This window comes from Somniosus microcephalus, chromosome 11 (genome assembly GCF_052327205.1).
Source record: "Somniosus microcephalus isolate GS21.2 chromosome 11, FLI_Smic_1.0, whole genome shotgun sequence".
NCBI lineage: Eukaryota > Metazoa > Chordata > Chondrichthyes > Squaliformes > Somniosidae > Somniosus > Somniosus microcephalus.
The window spans coordinates 199,537,607-199,561,726 of NC_140997.1; the positions used below are offsets into that span (position 1 = coordinate 199,537,607).

The window sequence follows — 24,120 nt, forward strand, 5'->3', positions numbered from 1 at the left end:
ACCTCTCTCCACTGCGTGTTATCTTCTAAGTTAATAAAAGCCTTGTTTTGTTTCGCTAACATGGAGTCTCGGGATTATTGAGGCACATCAATTTTATTAACTTATTTTTCAACACAATGGATCAACTCCTGAAACCCGAACGTTTGGATTTGGATCAGCATGCTCCGGACGCATCAGCACGCTTCGGACACTGGTTTATGTGTATGGAATTCTTCCTGGACAATTCCGCAGCCGTCAAAGACGCTACGGACGCTGCGAGTATGAAACTCGGAATTCTGCGGAATTGGGTAAGCCACCGGGTTTACCCCCTCATCCAAGACGCCGACACGTACCTGGCCGCCTGCGACATCTTAAAGGCGTATTACCAGCAGCCTACGAATGAGGTGTATGCTAGGCATCTGCTCGCCACTCGCGCACAGCGACCTGGGGAATCGGTGGAGGAGTTCCTAGGCACCCTGAAAATGCTTGGCAAAGACTGCAAGTGCCGAGATGTAAAAGCCGCAGTGTACACCGACGAGCTTGTTCGCGATGCCTTTATCACAGGCCTCAGCTCCACTTACATCCGGCAAAGACTGCTGGAAAAAACGGGATTGGACCTGAAACAGGCTGCGGACACCGCGCGATCCCTGGATGTGGCCCAGAGAAACTCGGACGCCTACCCTTCAGCACGCGCCGTCCACGCCGCCACGTGTGCACCAAGGGCGTCGCCATCTTGGAAGGCATCTTCCCCGCCCGGCAGCCCGACACCGTCGGGGCCCCGCTCTCCCCCCAGAAGCCCTACGACAGCTGCGATGCGTCGGGGACCCAACTGCTACTTCTGCGGGCAGCCAAAGCACACCAGAAACCTGTGCCCGGCGAAAGGCACCACCTGCTTTAAGTGCGGTAAGAAGGGGCACTTTGGGAAGGTGTGCAGAGGGAACCCTGCTGGAAAACCAAAACCCGCCACCGCCGCGTGTGCGCCGTGGGAGCGGCCATCTTGGACGCCATCTTGCCCGACCTCGTGGGGTCCGCCATCTTGTGAGCAGACAGCGCGGACGCCATCTTGTCTCGATCAGGGCCCTACAGTGGCATCGGTCACAGTGGACCAGACCAGGCCCCACCCGCTATCCAAATCAATGGTGGACATCGAGGTAAACGGGTGCGGGGTTAAATGTTTAATTGACAGTGGAAGCACGGAGAGTTTTATCCACCCGGAACTGGCACGACAACTCTCCCTAAAGGTGGTCCCTACTCGGGGTACCATCTCTATGGCTGATAAAACCCAGACATCGACCATTCTGGGTTACTGCACGGTACAATTGTCCGTTAACGGGACTGTATACGATAATTTTAAAGTATTAATCATGAAGAATCTATGCGCGAGCGTGATCTTGGGCCTGGATTTCCAGTGCAACCACCAAAGCATCACGCTCAAGTACGGTGGGTCCCAGCCACCCCTCACAGTGTGCGGCCTGGCTACCCTGAAGGTAAAGCCGCCTTCGCTATTCGCGAACCTTACCCCTAACTGCCGGCCAATAGCGACCAAAAGCAGGAGGTACAGCTGGGAGGACAGGCGGTTTATCGCGACCGAGGTAGACAGGCTCCTGAAAGAGTGCATTATTGAATGCAGCAATAGCCCGTGGCGCGCCCAAGTGGTGGTGGTAAGGGGTAGCGAGAAGAAACGGATGGTGATCGACTATAGCCAAACGATCAACAGGTACACCCAACTAGACGCCTACCCGCTACCCCGCATATCAGAAATGGTGAACCAAATCGCCCAATACCGGGTGTTCTCCACCATCGACCTCAAGTCAGCGTACCACCAGCTCCCTATCAGACCAGAGGACCGCCCGTACACCGCCTTCGAGGCGAACGGACGCCTCTACCAATTCCTCAGAGTCCCCTTTGGGGTGACGAATGGGGTCTCGGTCTTCCAGAGGGAGATGGATCGCATGGTCGATGACCACCACTTGCAGGCAACCTTCCCCTACCTCGACAACGTCACCATCTGCGGTCACAACCAGCAGGATCACGACTCGAACCTCGAGAGGTTCCTGAAAACCGCACAAAAACTCAACCTCACCTACAACGAGGACAAGTGCGTTTTCAACACCACGCGCCTCTGCATACTAGGCAGCGTGGTGGAGAATGGGGAAATCGGACCAGACCCCGACCGATTGCGCCCCCTACGGGAGCTGCCCCTGCCCAACACTCCCAAAGCCCTGAAAAGGTGCCTGGGGTTATTTTCTTATTATTCCCAATGGGTCCCCAACTACTCCGACAAAGCCCGCCCCCTCTTGAAAGCATCCTCTTTTCCACTCTCTGCTGAGGCCCACGCCGCCTTCAAAAGCATTAAGCAGGATATTGAGCGGGCCACGCTACAGGCAGTGGACGAGAACACTCCATTTCAAGTGGAAAGTGATGCGTCTGACTTTGCCTTGGCGGCCACCCTCAACCAGGCGGGGCGGCCCGTAGCTTTCTTCTCGAGGACCCTCCAAGGGCCCGAGATCAGACACTCCTCCGTGGAAAAGGAGGCCCAAGCCATCGTGGAGGCAGTGCGCCACTGGCGCCACTACCTAGCCGGCAAACGCTTCACCCTACTTACCGACCAGCGGTCGGTAGCGTTTATGTTCAATAATAAACAGAGGGGGAAGATCAAAAATGATAAGATTCTTAGGTGGCGGATCGAGCTCTCCACCTTCGAGTATGACATCATTTACCGGCCAGGGGCCCTTAACGAATCCCCAGATGCCCTCTCACGAGGGATGTGTGCCAGCGCCACCGGGGATCGGCTACAGACCCTCCACAACGACCTCTGCCACCCAGGGGTCACGCGGCTGTTCCACTTCATAAAGTCCCGCAACTTACCCTACTCGATTGAGGAAGTTCGGTCTCTGACCAGGAACTGCCGCACTTGCGCTGAGTGCAAGCCTCGGTTCTACCACCCTGATAGAGCCCACTTAATCAAAGCTACACGGCCCTTTGAGCGGCTCAGCTTAGATTTCAAGGGCCCCCTCCCGTCCGTCGACCGCAATGTTTACTTCCTGAACATTGTGGACGAATACTCCCGGTTCCCATTCGCCTTCCCCTGCCCAGACATGACCAGCGCCACGGTCATTAAATGCCTCAACAGCCTGTTCTGCCTGTTCGGTATGCCGAGCTACATCCACACGGATAGGGGGGCGTCCTTCATGAGTGAAGAGCTACGCCAGTACATGCTGTCCAGGGGTATCGCCACGAGCCGTACCACCAGCTACAACCCCCGGGGTAACGGTCAAGTGGAGCGAGAGAATGGGACAGTATGGAAAGCAGTCACTCTAGCTCTAAGGACCAAGGGCCTCCCTATCTCCCGCTGACAGGAAGTCCTCTCAGATGTGCTCCATTCGATACGGTCGCTATTGTGTACTGCCACTAATGCCACGCCTCATGAACGAATGTTTAGCTTCCCCCGGAAATCCACCTCAGGCGTATCCATGCCGTCATGGCTCTCCACCCCGGGTCCGGTATTTGTGCGAAGGCATGTGAGGGGCCATAAGACGGACCCTCTCGTGGAGCCAGTGCACCTACTCCACGCCAACCCCCAATACGCGTATGTCCGGCACGCCGACGGAAGGGAGGACACCGTGTCAATAAAAGACGTCGCCCCAGCCGGTAACGACAACAACCATGGCAATAGCAGCAACAACGACCACAGCAACTCTTACCCACCCACTACTCTTTCATCACCCCCGGAAGAACATCGACCAATGGCACCCCCACCAACTACCCCTTCAACAACCCTGGCGGCACCCCCGGCAGAGACCCAGGAGGCCACCGGGGACACCCAGCCGACACCCGCGACACCACAACAGCCACGTCGGTCGCAGAGGACTACCAAACCCCCGAACAGACTAAATCTATAGAAGGGGTGAATGTGATGAAATATTCCATTCATCACTGCCTGTGACTGTGGTTGGTTTCAGGTTCCCCCTTACCATTGTATTGCCTGTGGCTGTGGTTGGTTTCAGGTTTCTCCTCACCATTGTATTGTGTATTGGAATGTATGGAATGTGTTGTGTGTAGGGCTCCGCCCATACCTGGTCTCTATGTAAGCCAGCTCAGTCTGGCCTCACAGCCAGTACTGCAGACCTCCAGGGAAGATACCTCTCTCCACTGCGTGTTATCTTCTAAGTTAATAAAAGCCTTGTTTTGTTTCGCTAACATCGAGTCTCGGGATTATTGAGGCACATCAGAGACCACACCTGGAGTACTGTGCACAGTTTTGGTCTCCTTATCTGAGGAAGGACATACTTGCCTTAGAGGCAGTGCAACAAAGGTTCACTAGATTGATCCCCGAGATGAGAGGGTTGTCCTATGAGGAGAGATTGAGTAGAATGGGCCTATACTCTCTGGAGTTAAGAAGAATGAGAGGTGATCTCATTGATACATATAAGATACTGTAGGGGGTTGACAGGGTAGATGTTGAGAGGTTGTTTCCCCAGGCTGGAGAGCCTAGAACTAGGGGGCACAGTCTCAGGATAAGGGGTAGGCCATTTAAGACTGAGATGAGGAGGAATTTCTTCACTGAGGGTTGTGAATCTTTGGAATTCTCCACTCCAAAAGGCTGTGGATGCTGAGTCGTTGAGTATATTCAAGGCTGATACAAATAGAGTTTTGGACTCTAGAGGAATCAAGGGATATGGGGATTGGGTGGAAAAGTGGAGTTGAGGTCGAAGATCAACCATGATCTTATTGAATGGCGGAGCAGGCTCGAAGTGCCGTATGGCCTATTCCTGCTCCTGTGCTGTTTTGTTTTCTTATGAAATACATTGAGTAGTTGAACAGAATTAAACTGCATGCTGGTAAAGAGCACACAATCTGTCAGCTATGTAGCTTTGATTTACAATTCTTCATCATTAATTGTTCCCCTAGTTACCGAAATAAATTGCTGTATGGTATAAAGAGAGATGAGATTAATGGGGGTGGTGGGGTTCAATCCAGAATTTATCACAAAATGTCACTGAGGACTAAAAATAATTTAAACTGTTACACTTGAACAAATTTCAAGTGCAAGTGGCTTTGTTTTATTTGGTTGGTTAACTCTATTATTCAGTCAGAACACACTGCCTACCTAATAAGAGCTTGTCTCCAAAAATCACTTTAGACATAAGCTTTGAGAGCGTATTTTATGATGCAGTATATCCAGTTGAGTGGAAAAGGTCAGATTATAGAAGAGAAATTCAAAAATAAGCTTCTCAAAAAGTAACATTAGCAAATCAATAAATTGGCGTAATTTTGTAGCACAAAAGCAAAATACTGCTGATGCTGGAAATCTGAAATAAGAACAGAAAACGCTGGAAAAACTCCTTTGAGTGCGACCTTTTTATCCATGAGCAAATTTTACACCAAAAACTTTTACACCAACAGCAACCACTTAAAAGCATATATACAGTAATGCCATATTGCCACCCCACCATCTTAAATCATGAGACAATCAGACAAGGTTCTATACAAGTTTAACATAACTTTTCCGCTTTTGAATTCTATTCCTCTAGAAATGAGCCCCAGTGCTTTATTTGCACTTTTATGGCTCTTTTAACCTGCGTTGCTACTTTTAATGATTTGTGAACCTATACCCCTAGATCCCTTTGCACCTCTACCCCATTTAGACTATTTTCCAAGGAGTAGGTCGCCTCCTTATTCCTCCTACCAAAATGCACCACCTCACACTTATCTATATTGAAATTAATTTGTCATTTACATGCTCATTCTGCAAGTTTGTTTACGGTAGAATTAATTAAAAGCTTTGAGTTCGTCATATACAAATTCTACTTAATAAAAAAAATTACTTGTCAGAAATGACTAGGATATAAAAGAACTGCATAATAATGCATTAACACTTCAGAAACGTTACTCGGTTAGGCATCAACAAACAATCCAAAAACCCAAGGTGAGCTGACAGAGGCATATCTATTCGTGCAATTTGTATTAATTTTAAAGTTTGCAACGTATTAGCCCATCCCTCATGTCACTATAGCAGTGGCTGCACAAGCAGCAGCTTTCCTATGGCGCTGACGTGCTGTACGTCCACATAAGCAATTAGAATATTAATCACAATGCAACCAGACAACCAACAAATACAAAGTGCTGTAGTTCTTTCACAGTACAGGTAGACTACCTTTTATCCGAACTTCCGAAAACCGAAACCCTCTAAAAACCGAAGGTTTTTTCATTCAGCGTAAGTTGTGCGCACGACATGACCAGAGTGGCGCACGACTTACGCTGAGCAGAGGGTCAGCGTAAGTCGTGCGCACGACCCCGACCCCCGCCGACGACCCCCCGCGGACCCCCGCCGACCCCGACCCCCCCCGCCGACCCACCCCCGACAAATTTCCCAGTCTTATAAAATACCTTCCGAAATCCGAAATTTTCCGAAAACCGAAACACGGCTGGTCCCGAGGTTTTCGGATAAAGGATAGTCTACCTGTATTAAAAAGAATTGAACAAAAACGGGTATCTGTGTTTTCACTTTCAACCACTTCCATTAATAAATGTTGTCTTCTTTAACCAGCTCACCCCGCCCCCCCCCCCCACCATGTAACAAGTCAGAAATGCAGCACTTATTCATGAGTGCAGAAAAACACATACACAATTTGCGCCACCGAATTAAAAACAAAAAGCAGGAAAAGCTATGATTTAACAGAAATAAATATTCATATTTCTTCCTGGACAAGAGAACCAATCAGACTGACTTGGAAATGTTTACTAATATGTTGACGTGAAGATGTTAATTTACGAATTTTGCTTCTAATGTTTTTCTCTCGAACATTCTGCACAAAATGAATCCCTGCTCTTATCACAAAGTATTGAATTATTTTAGGTACTTCACAATTAAATAGTGGGAAACAAACTTCATTGTATTCATTTTTAATCTCCAATTTCAAACATTTATACCAAATCAAAATTGTACATTAGCAGTTTAATCAAAGTATTTTCTGTGTCTTTCTCAATAAACAAATAGTGGTTTCTTCTAAAGTAGCTTGCTGCAATTTTTATACATCATTACATAACTTGTGTTTCTATTAACACTCCACTAAACGTTTGAGGAAATCTGTATTTACATTATTCCTGGGGCTCGTTAGGGCTGTAGAATGACAGACAAAATTGGGGGGTTTGTGTTTTTCCCCTTTTTTGGTTCTCTCCCTAAATGTCTTGATATTTTTAAAAAAGTCAATCAAAAGTAATATATAACTCCTACAAATCCTCCCCCGTCCCCCCTCAACAGCATGGTTGCATGTTTGTGTAAACACTCCCTTCAGTCGACCATTCAAAATCAAAATCAAAAGCAGGCTGAGACCCATCGTTTCAGCCTGTTCTTGCCCCATGGAACGTCTCTTCCTATCTCGACTCTTTTTCTCCCCTTGTCCAGTCTCTTCTCACCTACATCCGCGACTCTTCCGACGCCCTCCGCCACTTCAATAATTTCTAGTTTCCTGGCCCCAACCGTCTCATTTTCACAATGGACGTCCAATCCCTCTACACCTCCATCCCCCACCAGGATGGCCTGAGGGCGCTCCGCTTCTTCCTTGAACAGAGGCCCAACCAGTCCCCATCCACCACCACCCTCCGCCGCCTGGCTGAACTTGTTCTCACATTGAACAACTTCTCCTTTGACTCCACTCACTTCCTCCAAATTAAAGGTGTTGCTATGGGAACCCGCATGGGTCTTAGCTATGCCTGCCTTTTCGTGGGATATGTGGAACATTCTTTGTTCCAGTCCTACTCAGGTCCCCTCCCTCACCTCTTTTTCCGGTACATTGATGACTGTATCGGTGCTGTTTCCTGCTCTCGCCCTGAACTAGAAAATTTAATTCACTTTGTTTCCAATTTCCACCCTTCCCTCACCTTCACATGGTCCATCTCTGACTCATCCCTTCCTTTCCTTGACTTCACTGTTTCCATCTCTGGGGATAGGCTATTGACAAACATTCACTACAAGCCTACTGACTCCCACAGCTACGTGGACTACACTTACTCCCACCCCACTTCCTACAAGGGCTCAATTCCATTCTCCCAGTTTCTCCGTCTCCACCGCATCTGTTCCGACGATGCCAGCTTCCATACTAGTGCTTCCGACATGTCTTCCTTTTTCCTCAAACGAGGATTTCCCTCTACTGTGGTTGACACGGCCCTCGACCATGTCCGTTCTATTTCCCGCACTTCTGCTTTCACCCCTTGCCCTCCCTCCCGGAACCACGATAGGGTTCCCCTTGTCCTCACCTTTCACCCTACCAGCCTCCACATTCAATGGATCATCCTTTGCCATTTCCGCCACCTCCAGCATGCTCCCACCACCAAACACATCTTCCCCTCACCTCCCCTTTCAGCATTCCGAAGGGAACGCTCCCTTCGCGACAACCTGGTCCACTCCTCTATCACCCCCAACATCCATTTCCCTTCGCCCGGCACCACCTCGTGCAAGCGCAGGAGATGCAACACATGCCTTTTTATTTCCTCCCTTCTCACTGTCCAGTGCCCCAAACACACCTTCCAGGTGAAACAGGGATTTACTTGCACTACTTGCAATTTCGTGTACTGTATTCGCTGCTCACGATGCGGTCTCCTCTATATTGGGGAGACCAAACGCAGATTGGGTGACCGCTTTGCGGAACACCTCCATTCAGTCCATAAGGGTGACCCTGAGCTTCCGGTCGCCTGTCACTTTAATTCTCCGCTCCACTCCCACCCGGACCTCGTCGTCCTCGACCTCTTACACTGTTCCAATGAAGCTCAACGTAAGCTCGAGGAACAGCACCTCATCTTTCAATTAGGCACTTTACAGCCTTCTGGACTCAACATCGAGTTCAACAATTTCAGACCATAACCTCAGCCCCTGTTTTTTTTCTTCCATTTTTTTCTTCTCTCTCTCACATGGCAGCTGTCTTTCATTCTGCCATCGCCATTTACAATTCATCTACAACATAGAAGATAGGATAGGATCAGGAGTAGGCCATTCGGCCCTTCGAGCCTGCTCCGCCATTCAATGAGATCATGGCTGATCATCCAAATTCAGTACCCTGTCCCTGCCTTCTCCCCATATCCCTTGATCCCTTTAGCCTTAAGAAATATATCCAACTCCTTCTTGAATATATTTAATGAACTGGCCTCCACCAGAGAATTCCACAGGTTCACCACTCTCTGGGTGAAGAAATTCCTCCTCATTCCAGTCCTAAATGGCTTACCCATTATCCTTAGACTATGACCCCTGGTTCTGGACTCCCCGGCCATCAGAAACATCCTTCCTGCATCTAGTCTGTCCAGGCCTAACAGAATTTTATAGGTTTCGATGAGATCCCCTCTCAATCTTCTAAACTCCAGTGAGTATAAGCCCAATCGACACAATCTCTCCTCATACGTCATTCCTGCCATCCCAGGTATCAGCCTGGTGAATCTTCGCTGCACTCCTTCCATGGCAAGAACGTCCTTCCTCGGATAAGGTGACCAAAACTGCACACAATACTCAAGGTGCGGTCTCACCAAGGCCCTGTACAACTGCAGCAAGACATCCTTGTTCCTGTACTCGAACCCTCTTGCTACGAAGGCCAACATACCATTTGCCTTCTTAACCACCTGCATGCTTACCTTCAGCGACTGGTGCACAAGAACACCCAGGTCTCTCTGCACTTCCCCTTCTCCCAATCTATTGCCATTCAAAAAATAATCTGCCTTCCTGTTTTTGCCACCAAAGTGGATAACCTCACATTTATCCACATTATAGTGCATTTGCCATGTTTCTGCCCAATCACCCAACCTGTCCAAATCGTACTGGAGTTTCACGACATCCTCCTCACAGCATACCCTCCCACCCAGCTTTGTGTCGTCTGCAAATTTGGAGATATTACATCCAATTCCCTCGTCCAGATCATTAATATATATTGTGAACAGCTGGGGTCCTAGGACCGATCCTTGCGGTACCCCACTAGTCACTGCCTGCCACTCGGAAAACGACCCGTTTATTCCAACTCTTTGCTTTCTGTCCGCCAACCAGTTCTCTATCCAAGTCAATACCTTGCCCCCAATCCCATGTGCCTTAATTTTGCACGCTAATCTCTTATGCGGGACCTTATCGAAAGCCTTCTGAAAGTCCAAATACACCACATCCACTGGTTCTCCCTTATCTATTTTACCAGTTACATCCTCAAAAAATTCCAGTAGATTAGTCGAGCATGATTTACCTTTTGTAAATCCATGTTGACTTTGTCCGATCCTGTCACTGCTTTCCAAGTGCTCTGCTATTACATCTTTTATAATGGACTCTAGCATTTTCCCCGCTGCCGATGTCAGGCTTACTGGTCTATAATTCCCTGCTTTTTCTCTACCACCTTTTTTGAATAGTGGGGTAACATTAGCTACCCTCCAATCCTTGGGTACTGTTCCAGAGTCTATCGAGTTCTGGAAGATGACCAGCAATGCATCTACTATTTCTAGGGCCACTTCCTTAAGTACCCTAGGATGTAGATTATCAGGCCCTGGGGATTTATCGGCCTTCAGTCCCATCAATTTTCTGAACACCATTTCCCTACAAATACTGATTTCTTTCAGTTCCACCCTTTCATCAGACCCTATGTTCCCCAGCATCTCTGGGAAGTTATTTGTGTCCTCCTTTGTGAAGACAGAACCAAAATATGTATTTAGTTGGTCTGCCATTTCTTTGTTCCCCATTATAAATTCCCCTGATTCTGACTGTAAGGGACCTACGCTTGACTTCACCAATCTTTTTCTCTTCACATATCTATAAAAGCTTTTACAGTCAGTTTTTATGTTCCCTGCAAGCTTACTGTCATCATCTAGTTTCCCTTTCTTAATTAATCCCTTTGTCCTCCTTTGTTGAATCCTAAACTGCTCCCAATCCTTAGGATTATTGCTTTTTCTGGCCAATTTATATGTCCTCTCCTTGGATCTTATGCTATCCCTAATTTCCCTTGTTAGCCACGGTTGAGTCACCTTTTTTGTTTTATTTTTATGCCAAACTGGGATGAACAAATTCTGTAGTTCATCCATTCGGTCTTTGAATGTTTGCCATTGCCTATCCACCGTCAACCCTTTGACTGACATTCCCCAATCAATCCTACCCAACTCGCTCCTCAGACCATCGTAGTTTCCTTTATTTAAATTGAGGACCCTAGTCTCTGAGTCAACTACTTCATTCTCCATCTTAATGAAGAATTCGATCATATTATGATCGCTCTGACCCAAGGGGCCTCGTACAACAAGATTGCTAATTAATCCTTTCTCGTTACATAATACCCAGTCTAAGATGACCTGATCTCTGGTTGGTTCCTCGACATATTGGTCCAGGAAACCATCCCGTAAACACTCCAGGAATTCCTCCTCCACAGTATTGTTACTAATTTGGTTAGCCCAATCTATATGTAGATTAAAGTCACCCATGATGACTGCTGTGCCCTTATTGCACGCTTCTTTACTTTCCCTTTTAATGCCATCCCCAACCTCCGTCTTACTGTTTGGAGGTCTATATACCACTCCCACTAACGTTTTCTTCCCCTTAGTATTTCTCAATTCTACCCATACAGATTCCGCATCATCAGAGCTAATATCCTTCATTACAATTGTGTTAATCCCTTCTATAACCAGTAATGCTACCCCACCTCCCTTTCATTTTTGCCTATCTTTCCTGAACATCGAATACCCCTGGATGTTGAGTTCCCAGCCTTGGCCATCCTTGGGCCACGTTTCCGTAATCCCAACCAAATCATATTCGTTTACCTCCATTTGCGCAGCCAATTCATCCACCTTATTACGAATGTTCCTCGCATTAAGACACAAAGGCCTAGAAATTGAGTGGGCTTAGCGCCCATTTTGCGGCGCTAGAGGGCATTGCGCTGGACTTACAGCCGGTTTTGAAATTGACTAGGGCCCAACATCGGCGTTGCACCGGTAGCGCTGCGCCAGCACCGATGACGTCATCGGTGTGCGCAGCGTCCCGGTTGCCGTGGTGACGGGCCCCAGCGCCGAAATTCAGTTGCGGCCGCCTCGCCCGTGGCAGCCGCAACTAAGACTCTGGCAACAGAGTCTTACACGACTTTGCGCCGGCGCATAAAGGTGGAGCGGCGGCCGGCCGCTTTCCCGCCGGCCGCCTGCCCGCACCTCCCTCCCCGGACTCCCCCACCCCCCCCCCCCCCCCCCCGCGGAACAGATGCTTCTCGGCTGCGAGCCCGGCACTTCCCCGAGGTGCCGGGCTCATTTTTGTGGTGATTTAACCGGCCAGCGGGCGGGTGCAGGCAGCTCCTCCTTAACTGAAGGAGGAGGCCTGCACTTCCCGAGCCTGCCGCACCGCATCGGGCGCCGCAGCGCCGGAATAGCGCCGCAATGCGGTGCGTAGCGCCAGTTTTCAGGCGCAAACAGCCTTCAGTAGCGCCGGCAGCCGTTTGGGCGCGGCGCTACTGAATTTTTGGCGCGCACAGCGCGACTTAGCACCGGCGCTAAATTTCCGGCGTTAAGCCCCGGCGCAGCGCAAACTCAATTTCTAGGCCAAAGCCTTCAGGCTTGTTTTTTTAACGCTCTTAGACCTATTAGAATTATTATTTACCTTGGCCACTTTTGATTTAAACCGCTGATTTCTCTGACTGCCACTTTTGTTTTTCTCCTTCCTATCTTTTGCTTTTATCCTTGTTTCCCTTTCCTCTGTCTCCCTGCTCAGGTTCCCAACCCCCTGCCATTTTAGTTTAAACCCTCCCCCAGAGCACTAGCAAACACTCCCCCTAGGATATCAGTTCCAGCCCTGTCCAGATGCAGACCATCCGGTTTGAACTGGTCCCACCTCCCCCAGAACCGGTTCCAATGTCCCAGGAACTTGAGTCCCTCCCCATTGCTCCATTCCTCTAGCCACGTATTCATCTGAAATATCCTTCTATTTCTACTCTGACAAGTACGTGGCACTGGTAGCAATCCTGAGATTACTACCTTTTGAGGTCCTATTTTTTAATTTACCTCCTAACTCCCTATATTCCGCTTTTAGGACCTCATCCCGCTTTTTACCTATATCGTTGGTGCCTATATGCACCACACAACTGGCTGTTCACCCTCCCCTTCCAAGATGTTCTGCAGCCGCTCTGAGACATCCTTGACCCTTGCACCAGGGAGGCAACACACCATCCCGGAGTTTCGTTTGCGGCCGCAGAAACGCCTATCTATTCCCCTTACAATAGAATCCCCTATTACTATAGCTCTCCCACTCTTTTTCCTCCCGTGCTGTGCTGCAGAGCCACCCCTGGTGCCAGGAAGTTGGCTGCTGCTGCTTTCCTCTGATAAGCCATCCCCCCCAACAGCACTCAAAGTGGTGTATCTATTTGAGAGGGGGATGTCCGCAGGGGACCCCTGCACTACCTGCCTGCGCCTAGTACTTCGCCTGTTGGTCACCCATTCCCTTTCTTACTGTGCAACCTGTACCTGCGGTGTGTCCAACTCTGTAAACGTGCTATTCACGATGTCCTGAGCATCGCGAATGCTCCAGTATGCATCCAGTCGCAGCTCCAGTGCCGCAATGCGGTCTGTCAGTAGCTGCAGCTGGATACACTTCCTGCACATGTAGTTTTCAGGGATACAGAAAGTGTTCCTGAGTTCCCACATATCGCAGGAGGAGCATATCACGTGGCCGGGCTGTCCTGACATGACTTACCCTTTAATTAATTGAATTTAAATTAAATCAATCAATCCCACTAATTACACTACAGTTAAATGGTTTACCAACAATCCCCGCTACACCAGAGACCTTAGTAACTACAACCCACAGAGTTAAAGTTTAAAAAAGAGAGAAATACTCACCAACCAATCACTTACCTGCTTCCTGGTGACGTCAGACTTTCATTACTTTTTACCTCTCTCCCCCACTGATGAATTGGTATGCCTCGCCTCGCTGCTCCTTTTAAACCCGCCGCGCTCGCTGTTCCACACACAGGTCCGCTCTGGTCGGGCCTCGCCTCGCTGCTCCTTTTAAACCCGCCGCGCTCGCTGTTCCACACACAGGTCCGCTCTAGTCGGGCCTCGCCTCGCTGCTCCTTTTAAACCCGCCGCGCTCGCTGTTCCACACACAGGTCCGCTCTGGTCGGGCCTCGCCTCGCTGCTCCTTTTAAACCCGCCGCGCTCGCTGTTCCACACACAGGTCCGCTCTGGTCGGGCCTCGCCTCGCTGCTCCTTTTAAACCCGCCGCGCTCGCTGTTCCACACACAGGTCCGCTCTGGTCGGGCCTCGCCTCGCTGCTCCTTTTAAACCCGCCGCGCTCGCTGTTCCACACACAGGTCCGCTCTGGTCGGGCCTCGCCTCGCTGCTCCTTTTAAACCCGCCGCACTCGCTGTTCCACACACAGAACCATCTTTTGTTTCTTAACTTGTCCCATTACCATCTCCTTTTGCCTTGCACCATCATCCCTTTTGTCTCTTAATCTCTCCTGCCTTCCATCCTATCACAGACCTTCCCTTTTGTTCTTTCCTCCCCCTCCCCCTTTCCCTACCCCTACACTTGCTTAAAAACCTGTTCCATCTCCAACTTTTTCCAGTTCTGACGAAGGGTCATCGACCTGAAGCTTTAAACAATTTTCTGAATTTAAAAACAAAATTCTCATTTTTGTTTAATTGGAGGCCTAAAACTTGTTTGCTTTAGCCTCCTTCCAGCGGCCATTGTACATGTGCTGCGCCTCCACCTGTGTTGTTGCAAAGTGCGGCCGCCGCTCAGACCCGGGAATGGACTCTCTCCACAGATGCTGCCTGGCCTGCTGAGTATTTCTAGCATTTACTGTTTTAAATTCAAAATCAAATATTGAGAAATTTCAATTTTAAAATGTTTTAAGCATTTCAGAACCTCTTTAAAAGCGTTTGGATTCAAGATCTGGTTGAAACTTGTTTAGATGAGGGGAAAGTTGATTTTTGTTTCTGTTTCTTCCAAAATCGTATTTGAAACTTAGGAGAAAAAAAGTGTTTTTAACACACTTTTTGTGAAAAGTTCATTAAAAATCTTTAAATTCTTTGAAGTCTCGTTGCAGCTTTGACAGAAGTTGCTCCACGTTTCTCTCTCCCTTTTCAACACTGTCATTAAACATACAACAAAAAATAAGACAATAAACTCTAATTCCAAACGGAACTCAAATAAGAAAGTGAATAAAGTGGTTAAACTTCCTAAGAAGGCGGTGAGGTTATCTATCCCCAGCCTTGGCGATGAGTTGGGATCCGTTTTGGAGAAGTTGTTTCCTCTTTTTCTGCTGCCATTTCCTCTGTCTCTCACAGACTCTGAGGTACAAACAGGGGCATAAACTTTTTCCCTCTCTCATAACATGATTAAATAACCCGAACAGATTCTTTCAAAAAGGGGACGACACCTGGCAAAATTTAACTGGAACTTACTGCAGGACATTCAACATCACATTCCCATATTTTTTCCAGCTTTAAACAATTTTCTGAATTTAAAAACAAAATTCTCATTTTTGTTTAACTGGAGGCCTAAAACTTGTTTGCTTTAGCCTCCTTCCAGCGGCCATTGTACATGTGCTGCGCCTCCACCTGTGTTGTTGCAAAGTGCGGCCGCCGCTCAGACCCGGGAATGGACTACACGCGTTTGGATCTTCACCCCTCCCTGACCCCCTCTCTCTCTCTCTCCCCGTCTCTCTTTCTCCACCCAGTTTATTCTCTCACTCCCCCGTCTCTCTCTCGCTCTCCCCCAGTCTCTTTCTCGCTCTCCCCCAGTCTCTTTCTCGCTCTCCCCAGTCTCTCTCTCGTTCTCCCCCAGTCTCTTTCTCGCTCTCCCCCAGTCTCTTTCTCGCTCTCCCCCAGTCTCTTTCTCGCTCTCCCCCAGTCTCTTTCTCGCTCTCCCCCAGTCTCTTTCTCGCTCTCCCCCAGTCTCTTTCTCGCTCTCCCCCAGTCTCTTTCTCGCTCTCCCCCAGTCTCTTTCTCGCTCTCCCCCAGTCTCTTTCTCGCTCTCCCCCAGTCTCTTTCTCGCTCTCCCCCAGTCTCTTTCTCGCTCTCCCCCAGTCTCTTTCTCGCTCTCCCCCAGTCTCTTTCTCGCTCTCCCCCAGTCTCTTTCTCGCTCTCCCCCAGTCTCTTTCTCGCTCTCCCCCAGTCTCTTTCTCGCTCTCCCCCAGTCTCTTTCTCGCTCTCCCCCAGTCTCTTTCTCGCTCTCCCCCAGTCTCTTTCTCGCTCTCCCCCAGTCTCTTTCTCGCTCTCCCCAGTCTCTTTCTCGCTCTCCCCCAGTCTCTTTCTCGCTCTCCCCCAGTCTCTTTCTCGCTCTCCCCCAGGCTCTCGTTCGCCCTCCCCCAGGCTCTCGCCCTCGCCCTCCCCCAGGCTCTCGCCCTCGCCCTCCCCCAGGCTCTCGCCCTCGCCCTCCCCCAGGCTCTCGCCCTCGCCCTCCCCCAGACTCGCGCCCTCGCCCTCCCCCAGGCTCGCGCCCTCGCCCTCCCCCAGGCTCGCGCTCTCCGTTCAGTCCGTAAGGATGACCCCGAGCTTCCGGTCGCCTGTTATTTTAATTCACCGCCCCATTCCCACTCAGACCTCGCCATACTCTGGCTTTTGCATTGTTCCACGGAAGCTCAGTGTAAGCTCGAGGAACAGCACCTCATCTTCCAATTAGGCACTTTACAGCCTTCCGGACTTAATATTGAGTTCAACAATTTCAGATCATAACCTCGGTCCCTATTACATTTTTACTTATATTTTTTATCCGCACCTTTGTTTTGGCCCCCCCTTCCCCGGCAGCTGTCTCCCATTCTGCCAGTGCATTTCACACCTAATCTGGAGCCGCCTTTTGTCTCCACTAGTCCTGTCACCATCTTGTCTCGTTTTGAATACCTCTTAATGTCTCTTCTCTTCTATTTTATTCTCTCCCAGCCTCCAAACTGGCCTTTTAATTTGTTTCATTTCCTGTGCTTTTTCAGTCTCGACAAAGGGTTTTGACCTGAAACATTGACTCTATTTCTCTCTCCACGGATGTTGCCTGGCCTGCTGAGTTTTTCCAGCATTTTCTGTTGTTATTTCGGATTTCCAGCATCCGCAGTATTTTGCTATGATAAAAGCGTTTGATAGTTCTGTTTCTAGAGATGGTGCAGGCTGGGAGTGAATATAATAGCTGTATATTTCACCTGCAATGGCTTCTCTTCCCACTCACACACCATTACCTCTGGACCAAGGATCTATTTTTGACCCCCTCCTATTTCTCATGTACATGCTAGCCCTCAGCAACATCATCTGAAAACACAACATCAGGGTCCACATGTACACCGACAACACCCAGCTCAACCTCACCACCACCTCTCTCGACCGCAGGATAGAGTTCAAATGGATAAGTGATAAGTACATGCTTGCTACTTTTTGCATTGAAGTTTCATGGGAAGTGTGGTACAGTATCACCAGTGAAAGGATATTACAGAATTTTTTTTTTTCACTGGCACATTTACTTGCATGTTTGTTCTTATTTCTACAACAGAGACCAAGCTCACTGACAAGTGACAACAGTGTTTTCTGCAGCAACTTAAGTTTTATGGAAAAGGGAAAACCCTGGCACAAGGCGTGGGTAGCTATTCCCAAAAGCGATCCCCTGGTTCTGTATTTGCACATAAGCAGTCAGGTAAGAATGAGTTTCACCTGTTCACTCAGTACAGCTTTATGTAGTGTATGTACCTGTCTACCTTTAAGGGAACTATTGAATGTAACCGTTCACCTTTAAGGGAACTACTTTAGGTGTGGCACTATTTGTTTGGCTTCTGTATACTGTAATACCGATAGTGACCACACCAGTATATAAGTGTTGTAGCAGGATTTCTGGGGCAGATTCGCCCGGACCTTCGAATAGTAAAGACCTGTTTGTTTGTTACTTCTGAAGTCTGTGTATTTATTAACTGCACAACCCACAGACTTTACAGTGGCGACGAGTCCGATCGTACCCTGCGGCAAGATTACCATAAGCAACGAAGAGCGTCGAAGAGAGACAACCGCCCTCGTCGTGCTACCAAAAGAAAACACGAGGCTGCAACAACAGAAAGCAGGAAGACTAACAACAAAAGCTGTATCAGCAACAGGCACTGACTACCCTTCTGCCACGGTGCGGAGTGAGCCGACCAGCAAGAAACAAGGCGGCCGAAGAGACTGTGAGTAGGGGAAGGTGTAGAAGCATCCGGAGGATAAGGGCAGAGCACTCGACCTCGGTCGAGGGGGAGCTGTGCCGGCCAAAAGTCGGGTCCAACGGCGTCGGGTGACAGCCGGACCGCGATCAGCGGGACAATCGGGGCAGCGACCGCAGCCACGAAGCGCTGAGCCTGCGAGTAGGCGCGGGAAGAGAAACCCAGCCGCAGCCGGGGAGGGAAACACCGGTCTGCGAAAGGGCTGGGGAGGCGAACGGGAACCGTGCGGGTGAGAGCCGGGTGCGGAGAGAGAGACTGCGAGGAGCCGGTCCAGCGGCTGAGCTGTTCTCCACCAATGGGGTACTCAGAGCCGGCAAAACCGAACGTGCGGGAGTGGGTGAGAGACACAGCCGAAAACGGGGTGAGAGACTGCGCGAGAGCCAGTCCAGCGGTGAGCTGTTCTCCACCAACGGGGTACCCAGGGCCGGTAGCATCGAACGTGCGGGTGAGAGAGACAGAGCCGGGTACGGAGAGAGAGACTGCGCGAGAGCCAGTCCAGCGGCTGAACTGTCCTCCGCTAACGGGGTGTACCCAGCGCCGGTAGAGCCGTGCGGGCGGGAGGAAAAGACATAGCCGAGTAAGGGGAGCTGTGCGGTAGCCAGCCAGCGGCTGAACCTGTCCGCTGAGGGGGAAGCGTACCCCTTCCACCGGGAAGAAACGCGGGAAGCCGCCATTAGGCGGAGAAGACGCCAGAAGCGGGAAACCGCCATTGAAGTGGGCGGGGCGAGAAAGGAAGAGCGGGAAACCGCCATTTTCGCGGGAAAACCGCCATCTTGATTGACATACCGCCATTGAAGTGGGCGGGGAGAGAAGGAAAGAGCGGGAAACCGCCGATTTCGCGGGAAAACCGCCATCTTAGAAACAAATAAATAAATAAGAAATACTGGTGCTGCTCCCAAGGGAAGAAAGATGCCTAAGCAAGGGAATATTAACGACTTTAATTCTGAAATAGAAGACTGGGCCACGTACGTGGAACGCATAGAGATCTATTGCGAAGCCAACAAAATAGAGGAAGACGACAAGGCGATAACATTGCTAAACTCGATGGGGGCAAAAACATACGGGCTCTTGAAGCATCTAATAGCACCAAATAAACCAGCGGATCAGACCTTCGAAGAGATTGTGGCTGTGCTGAAGGACCACTTGAACCCCACACCGCTGATGCTGGCTGAACGATTCAAATTCTACGCAAGAACGCAGAAGAAAGACGAAAGCAATGCGGAATACTTGGTCGAACTGCGTAGGCTAGCGAAATACTGCCAGTTCAGAGGGAATCTGACAGAAGCGCTGCGGGACAAGTTCGTATGCGGATTGTCCAAAGAAGGGACGCAGAAGCGACTACTGGAAGAGAACGACCTCACACTGGACAGGGCTGTCCTTATAGCTGCATCGCACGAAGCCGCAGCGAAAGGAACGGCGGAAATGCAACTAAAGGCGGCGGCACTCGGGGTGGACCAAATTACTTCAAGCACAACAAAATGCTACCGTTGTGGGAAGACAACGCATGACCAGAATCAATGCTGGTTTAAGAACCAAGAGTGTAGGAAATGTGGCAAACTGGGTCACATCGCGAAGGTATGCCGGTCCGGGAAAAAGATCAATAATCAAAGGAAGCCACCACCAGAAAAGTACAACAAGGTACACAAGGTGGCTGAGAAGAGTTCAGACGAACAGAATTCAGACTCAGACCCAAACAACCAGGAGCTGGGTAGTCTGAGAATCCACAATGTGGGTAAAGAAACGGATCTACAGGCCATCTGGGTCATACTAAAAATAGCTGGGGTCCAGATAAGAATGGAGCTGGACACTGGATCAGCTCTATCAGTCATCAACCGAAGGGACTACCACCGGCTATTCTCTCACATACCTTTAAGAAATACCAAGTTCGTATTACAGACATACACGGGGCATAACGTATACCCCGTGGGGAAAATAAGAGTCAAGGTGAGAGATCGGGGTAAAGAACACCCAAGAATGAGCTTGTACGTATTACCTGAGGGAGGACCACCACTTCTAGGACGGGAGTGGATTAAGAAAATAGACATGGAATGGCATTACCTAAAAGCCATAATGAGGGAGGACTCGGTGCAAGCTATTAGCTCAGATTCTGAAATGGATGATGATAAGACCAAGTCGAAAACGAAGACAGGCAGAAGGACTTATGGTACCAAGAAGAATAAAGCTGCAGAGCAGAACTCCAGGTTGACAGAGAATTCTGAGCCTGTTCAAGCAAAGGATTCATCCATGACGGAAGAACACCGAGCTCGGACGCAAACTTATGTCAAAGTACGACAACAATTAGAACAGTTGAGTGGTCGTCTCGTACAGGAGATGAAAAATATGGAAAAGTTCTGGGACACTGAATGGGGGAACCTGGAAAGACTACAGAGACAGCTAGCTCAAGCAGAGAGCGACCATAGAGCCATCATGGTCAAATACCAATCACATTCCCCTGATGCTGTTCAGGAACTAGAATATTTACAGAATGAACCAAAGGAAGAGGAATCTTCAGGGAGCCAGGATTTTATTCCAGTTCTTCTTTACGACTCCTTACAAGCAGAGTGTGAGAAGTTGAAAGAACAGTATGAACAGGCCCAGGCTACAATTCAGAAGGGGGTTAACTCGGCAGCCTCCGAAAAGCTAGTTTCAGTAGAAGCATATGAACAACTAAAGGTTGAACATGAGCAAGAAGTCCAAAGGCTGCAGGAAATTCTTGATGAGCTCAAGGCCAAGACAGACTCATCGATAGAAGCTCCATCCATAGATGAGCAATTAGAGGTGAAAATCATGGCAGAGCATGAAAGACAGGATGTCCAAGAACTTATAAAAACATTGAAGGACACCCAAGACAAATATGAGGCGGCAATGTCTGAGGTTCAACAACTTGAAGAACAGATTCAACTGGGAATCCTTGCAGTGGAAGAACAGGACACTGTAAGAATGGTCCCTGAACATGAACTAGAGAGCATCAGGGCGCAACTTTTCCGAGCGCTGAAAGCCAAAGTTCAAGAGGAACGTAAGGTGGAAGTATTGGAGAAAGAGGTGGATGAAATGGAGAAGACTCTGATCCACCGTGTTCCCAGGGAAGAGTTAACGGTCGGCCAACTCCTTCATATGCTGAAGGACAAGACTCTACAAGGGGAACAATCTGAACACGAGCTTCAATCTTCAGGGGGAACGAGTTCGGAGCTCTCAAAAGTCACGGAGATAGCTGAGGTGGCAACACAAATTTTACAAGGATGCCAAAAGTACGTTGAATCACGTCAAGGTGAACAGAAGAAGGTGGAAACCGTTACTTCAGTAGAAGGGTTAAATAGCCTGATAACGCAATTACCGGTGGAAAGGAAGGTATTGAACTCACAAATGAGGTCCGTCGTGAAGGAATGGCAGATAACCCAGGAAGAGCGGGATGAATATGAATGCATGAAGAAGGCTTTTCAAGAAAGATGTTTAGGGAAGGAACCACCGTCAGCTAATGTCCAGACGGGTGAGGAGGAAGAAGAAGTCTCTCTCGCTGGCCTAACTCAGGACGAACCTGAATATTACCATGACCTGTTGAGTGACACTGAATATTATGAGGATGTGGTCTGCCCAGCTTGTGACGAAAACTCTCAAAGTGCTGAAATCCGGATGAAGCACTTAAGGTCTAAGGAACATAGAGAGTTGGTGGCGCTACAGCTGGCAGCCGAGAAAGGAGCTCCGAGAGTTTCAAAAAGGCAGAAAAGAAAAAGAAGAAGCAGAAGATAATAACTGTCTAAAATATTAGCACTTCTACCATTCCAGGCGGGACATTACGAAAGGAGCTAAATTAGTTGAAAAACTGGTAAATGTCAAGACAGCCAGTTGGTTGTCAAAGTCCGCACTGCTGGTTCAACAGGACGGAAGTTCAAGCTGCTACGTCAAGAAAAAGGCTATGGAGGAGTCACGCTAGCCAGGTGAACCGGCTACCCCAAAGAAATGTTGTTCGGAACGAGTCAAGATCAGAGACTGAATCTATGAACTGTTTCCGCAGAGACGGAACCTGTGAACTGTTTCCACCGAGATTATATTTGTAAATTGTTTTATATGACATTGATTCCACCGAGATTATAGCTGTAATTTGTTTTATAGGAAGTTGAAGATATGTATGTTTAACGGGGACTCTGTAAGTAATAAGCTAAAAAGGGAGGATTGTAGTGTATGTACCCGTCTACCTTTAAGGGAACTATTGAATGTAACCGTTCACCTTTAAGGGAACTACTTTAGGTGTGGCACTATTTGTTTGGCTTCTGTATACTGTAATACCGATAGTGACCACACCAGTATATAAGTGTTGTAGCAGGATTTCTGGGGCAGATTCGCCCGGACCTTCGAATAGTAAAGACCTGTTTGTTTGTTACTTCTGAAGTCTGTGTATTTATTAACTGCACAACCCACAGACTTTACACTTTACATAAGCTTCATCAAGTTGAATACAGAATTAGGTCAAGGGATTTAGCTACTTTTTAAGAGGAGATTCTGATCTTAACTGCAGCAAAGACAGAGCTTTGAGTTGGAAAATCCATCTGCTGCTGTCGATTTCCCTCTCCCTGCTCTCTTCTGGTTTCAAGTACTGTCTGAAATAAGCGAATAAATCCAAATGTGTTCAAGTTGTTTTCTTGCTTATTTTGGAAGTGGTCATTTTCCTTCTTCATTCCGTGAAATTGTTTGCTGTGCTCTCTGGCCAAAGTAAATATTTTTTTGAGGCCGAGTTACCCTCTTTCCTAATATAATAAAAGCAGAAATGGCTGATTTTATTTCAGATTTCCAGCATCTACAGTATTTTGCTTTTTCTTTACCCTCTTTCCTGTTATCCTCCTCTGGTTTTTTTTCTGGGTATGCAGCATCTGTCGTTCAGGGGGCAGACAGATGACGAGTGCTAATGGTGATGAGCTGTTAGCTAGGAGACATGTTACAGTGACCTGGCAATTACTGTTCTAACTTCCCACCCCCCTGCAGAAAGGTGCCTGGTCTTTGGCATTTCTTCATAGCAGCATAGCAGAGATCAGAAGCAAGAGGGGAGAGGTGACATCCTTCTACTCTGTGGAACATTGTGCTGGAGCTCCAATATGCTGCTCCACTGTGTCACATAACTTGTGTAAAATAATTAGTTAGTGTTAATTAAATGGATTCCTCTTTTCCCTCATTTTGTAGTACTTTGTTTTCTCTCTTTCCCAAAGACAGTAGCTAAAGTAAACGTTGGTCCCCTAGAGGATGAGTCTGGGGAATTAATAAAGGGAAACAGAACTGGCGGAGACTTGAACAAATATTTTGTATCGGTCTTCACGGTAGAAGACACTAAAGACATCCCAATAATGGATAATCAGGGGGCTACTGGGGTGGGGGGGGGGGGGACTTAAAACAATCATTATCACTAGAGAAAAAGCACTAGGCAAGCTAATGGGACTAAAGGTGGACAAGTCATAGAAACATAGAAGAAAGGAGAAGGAGTAGGCCATTTGGCCCCTCGAGCCTGCTCCGCCATTCAATGAGATCATGGCTGATCATCCAAATTCAGTACCCTGTCCCTGCCTTCTCTCCATATCCCTTGATCCCTTTAGCCTTAAGAAATATATCTAACTCCTTCTTGAATATATTTAATGAATTGGCCTCTACTGCCTTCTGTGGTAGAGAATTCCACAGGTTCACCACTCTCTGGGTGAAGAAATTCCTCCTCATCTCTGTCCTAAATGGCTTACCCCTTATCCTTAGACTGTGACCCCTGGTTCTGGACTCCCTGGCCATCGGGAACATCCTTCCTGCATCTAGTCTGTCTAGTCCTGTTAGAATTTTATAAATTTCAATGAGATCCCCTCTCATTCTTCTAAACTCCAGCAAGTATAAGCCCAATCGACCCAATCTCTCCTCATACGTCATTCCTGCCATCCCAGGTATCAGTCTGGTGAATATTCGCTGCACTCCCTCCATGGCAAGAACATCCTTCCTCAGATAAGGCGACCAAA

At 48.5% G+C, this 24,120-nt stretch overlaps 1 protein-coding gene across 2 annotated transcripts in view; it reads left to right on the plus strand.

Annotated features, from left to right (window-relative positions):
* Positions 1 to 24,120, plus strand: part of LOC147111113 (FYVE, RhoGEF and PH domain-containing protein 3-like) — a 316,038-nt gene that overhangs the window by 286,052 nt on the left and 5,866 nt on the right. Inside the window, exon 18 of one of the 2 annotated variants that reach the window (XM_086001673.1) lies at positions 17,192 to 17,436. In XM_086001673.1, the coding sequence (XP_085857799.1) occupies positions 17,192 to 17,290 (99 nt within the window). In that variant the 3' untranslated portion in view covers positions 17,291 to 17,436. The other variant, XM_086001672.1, reaches the window with a different exon arrangement.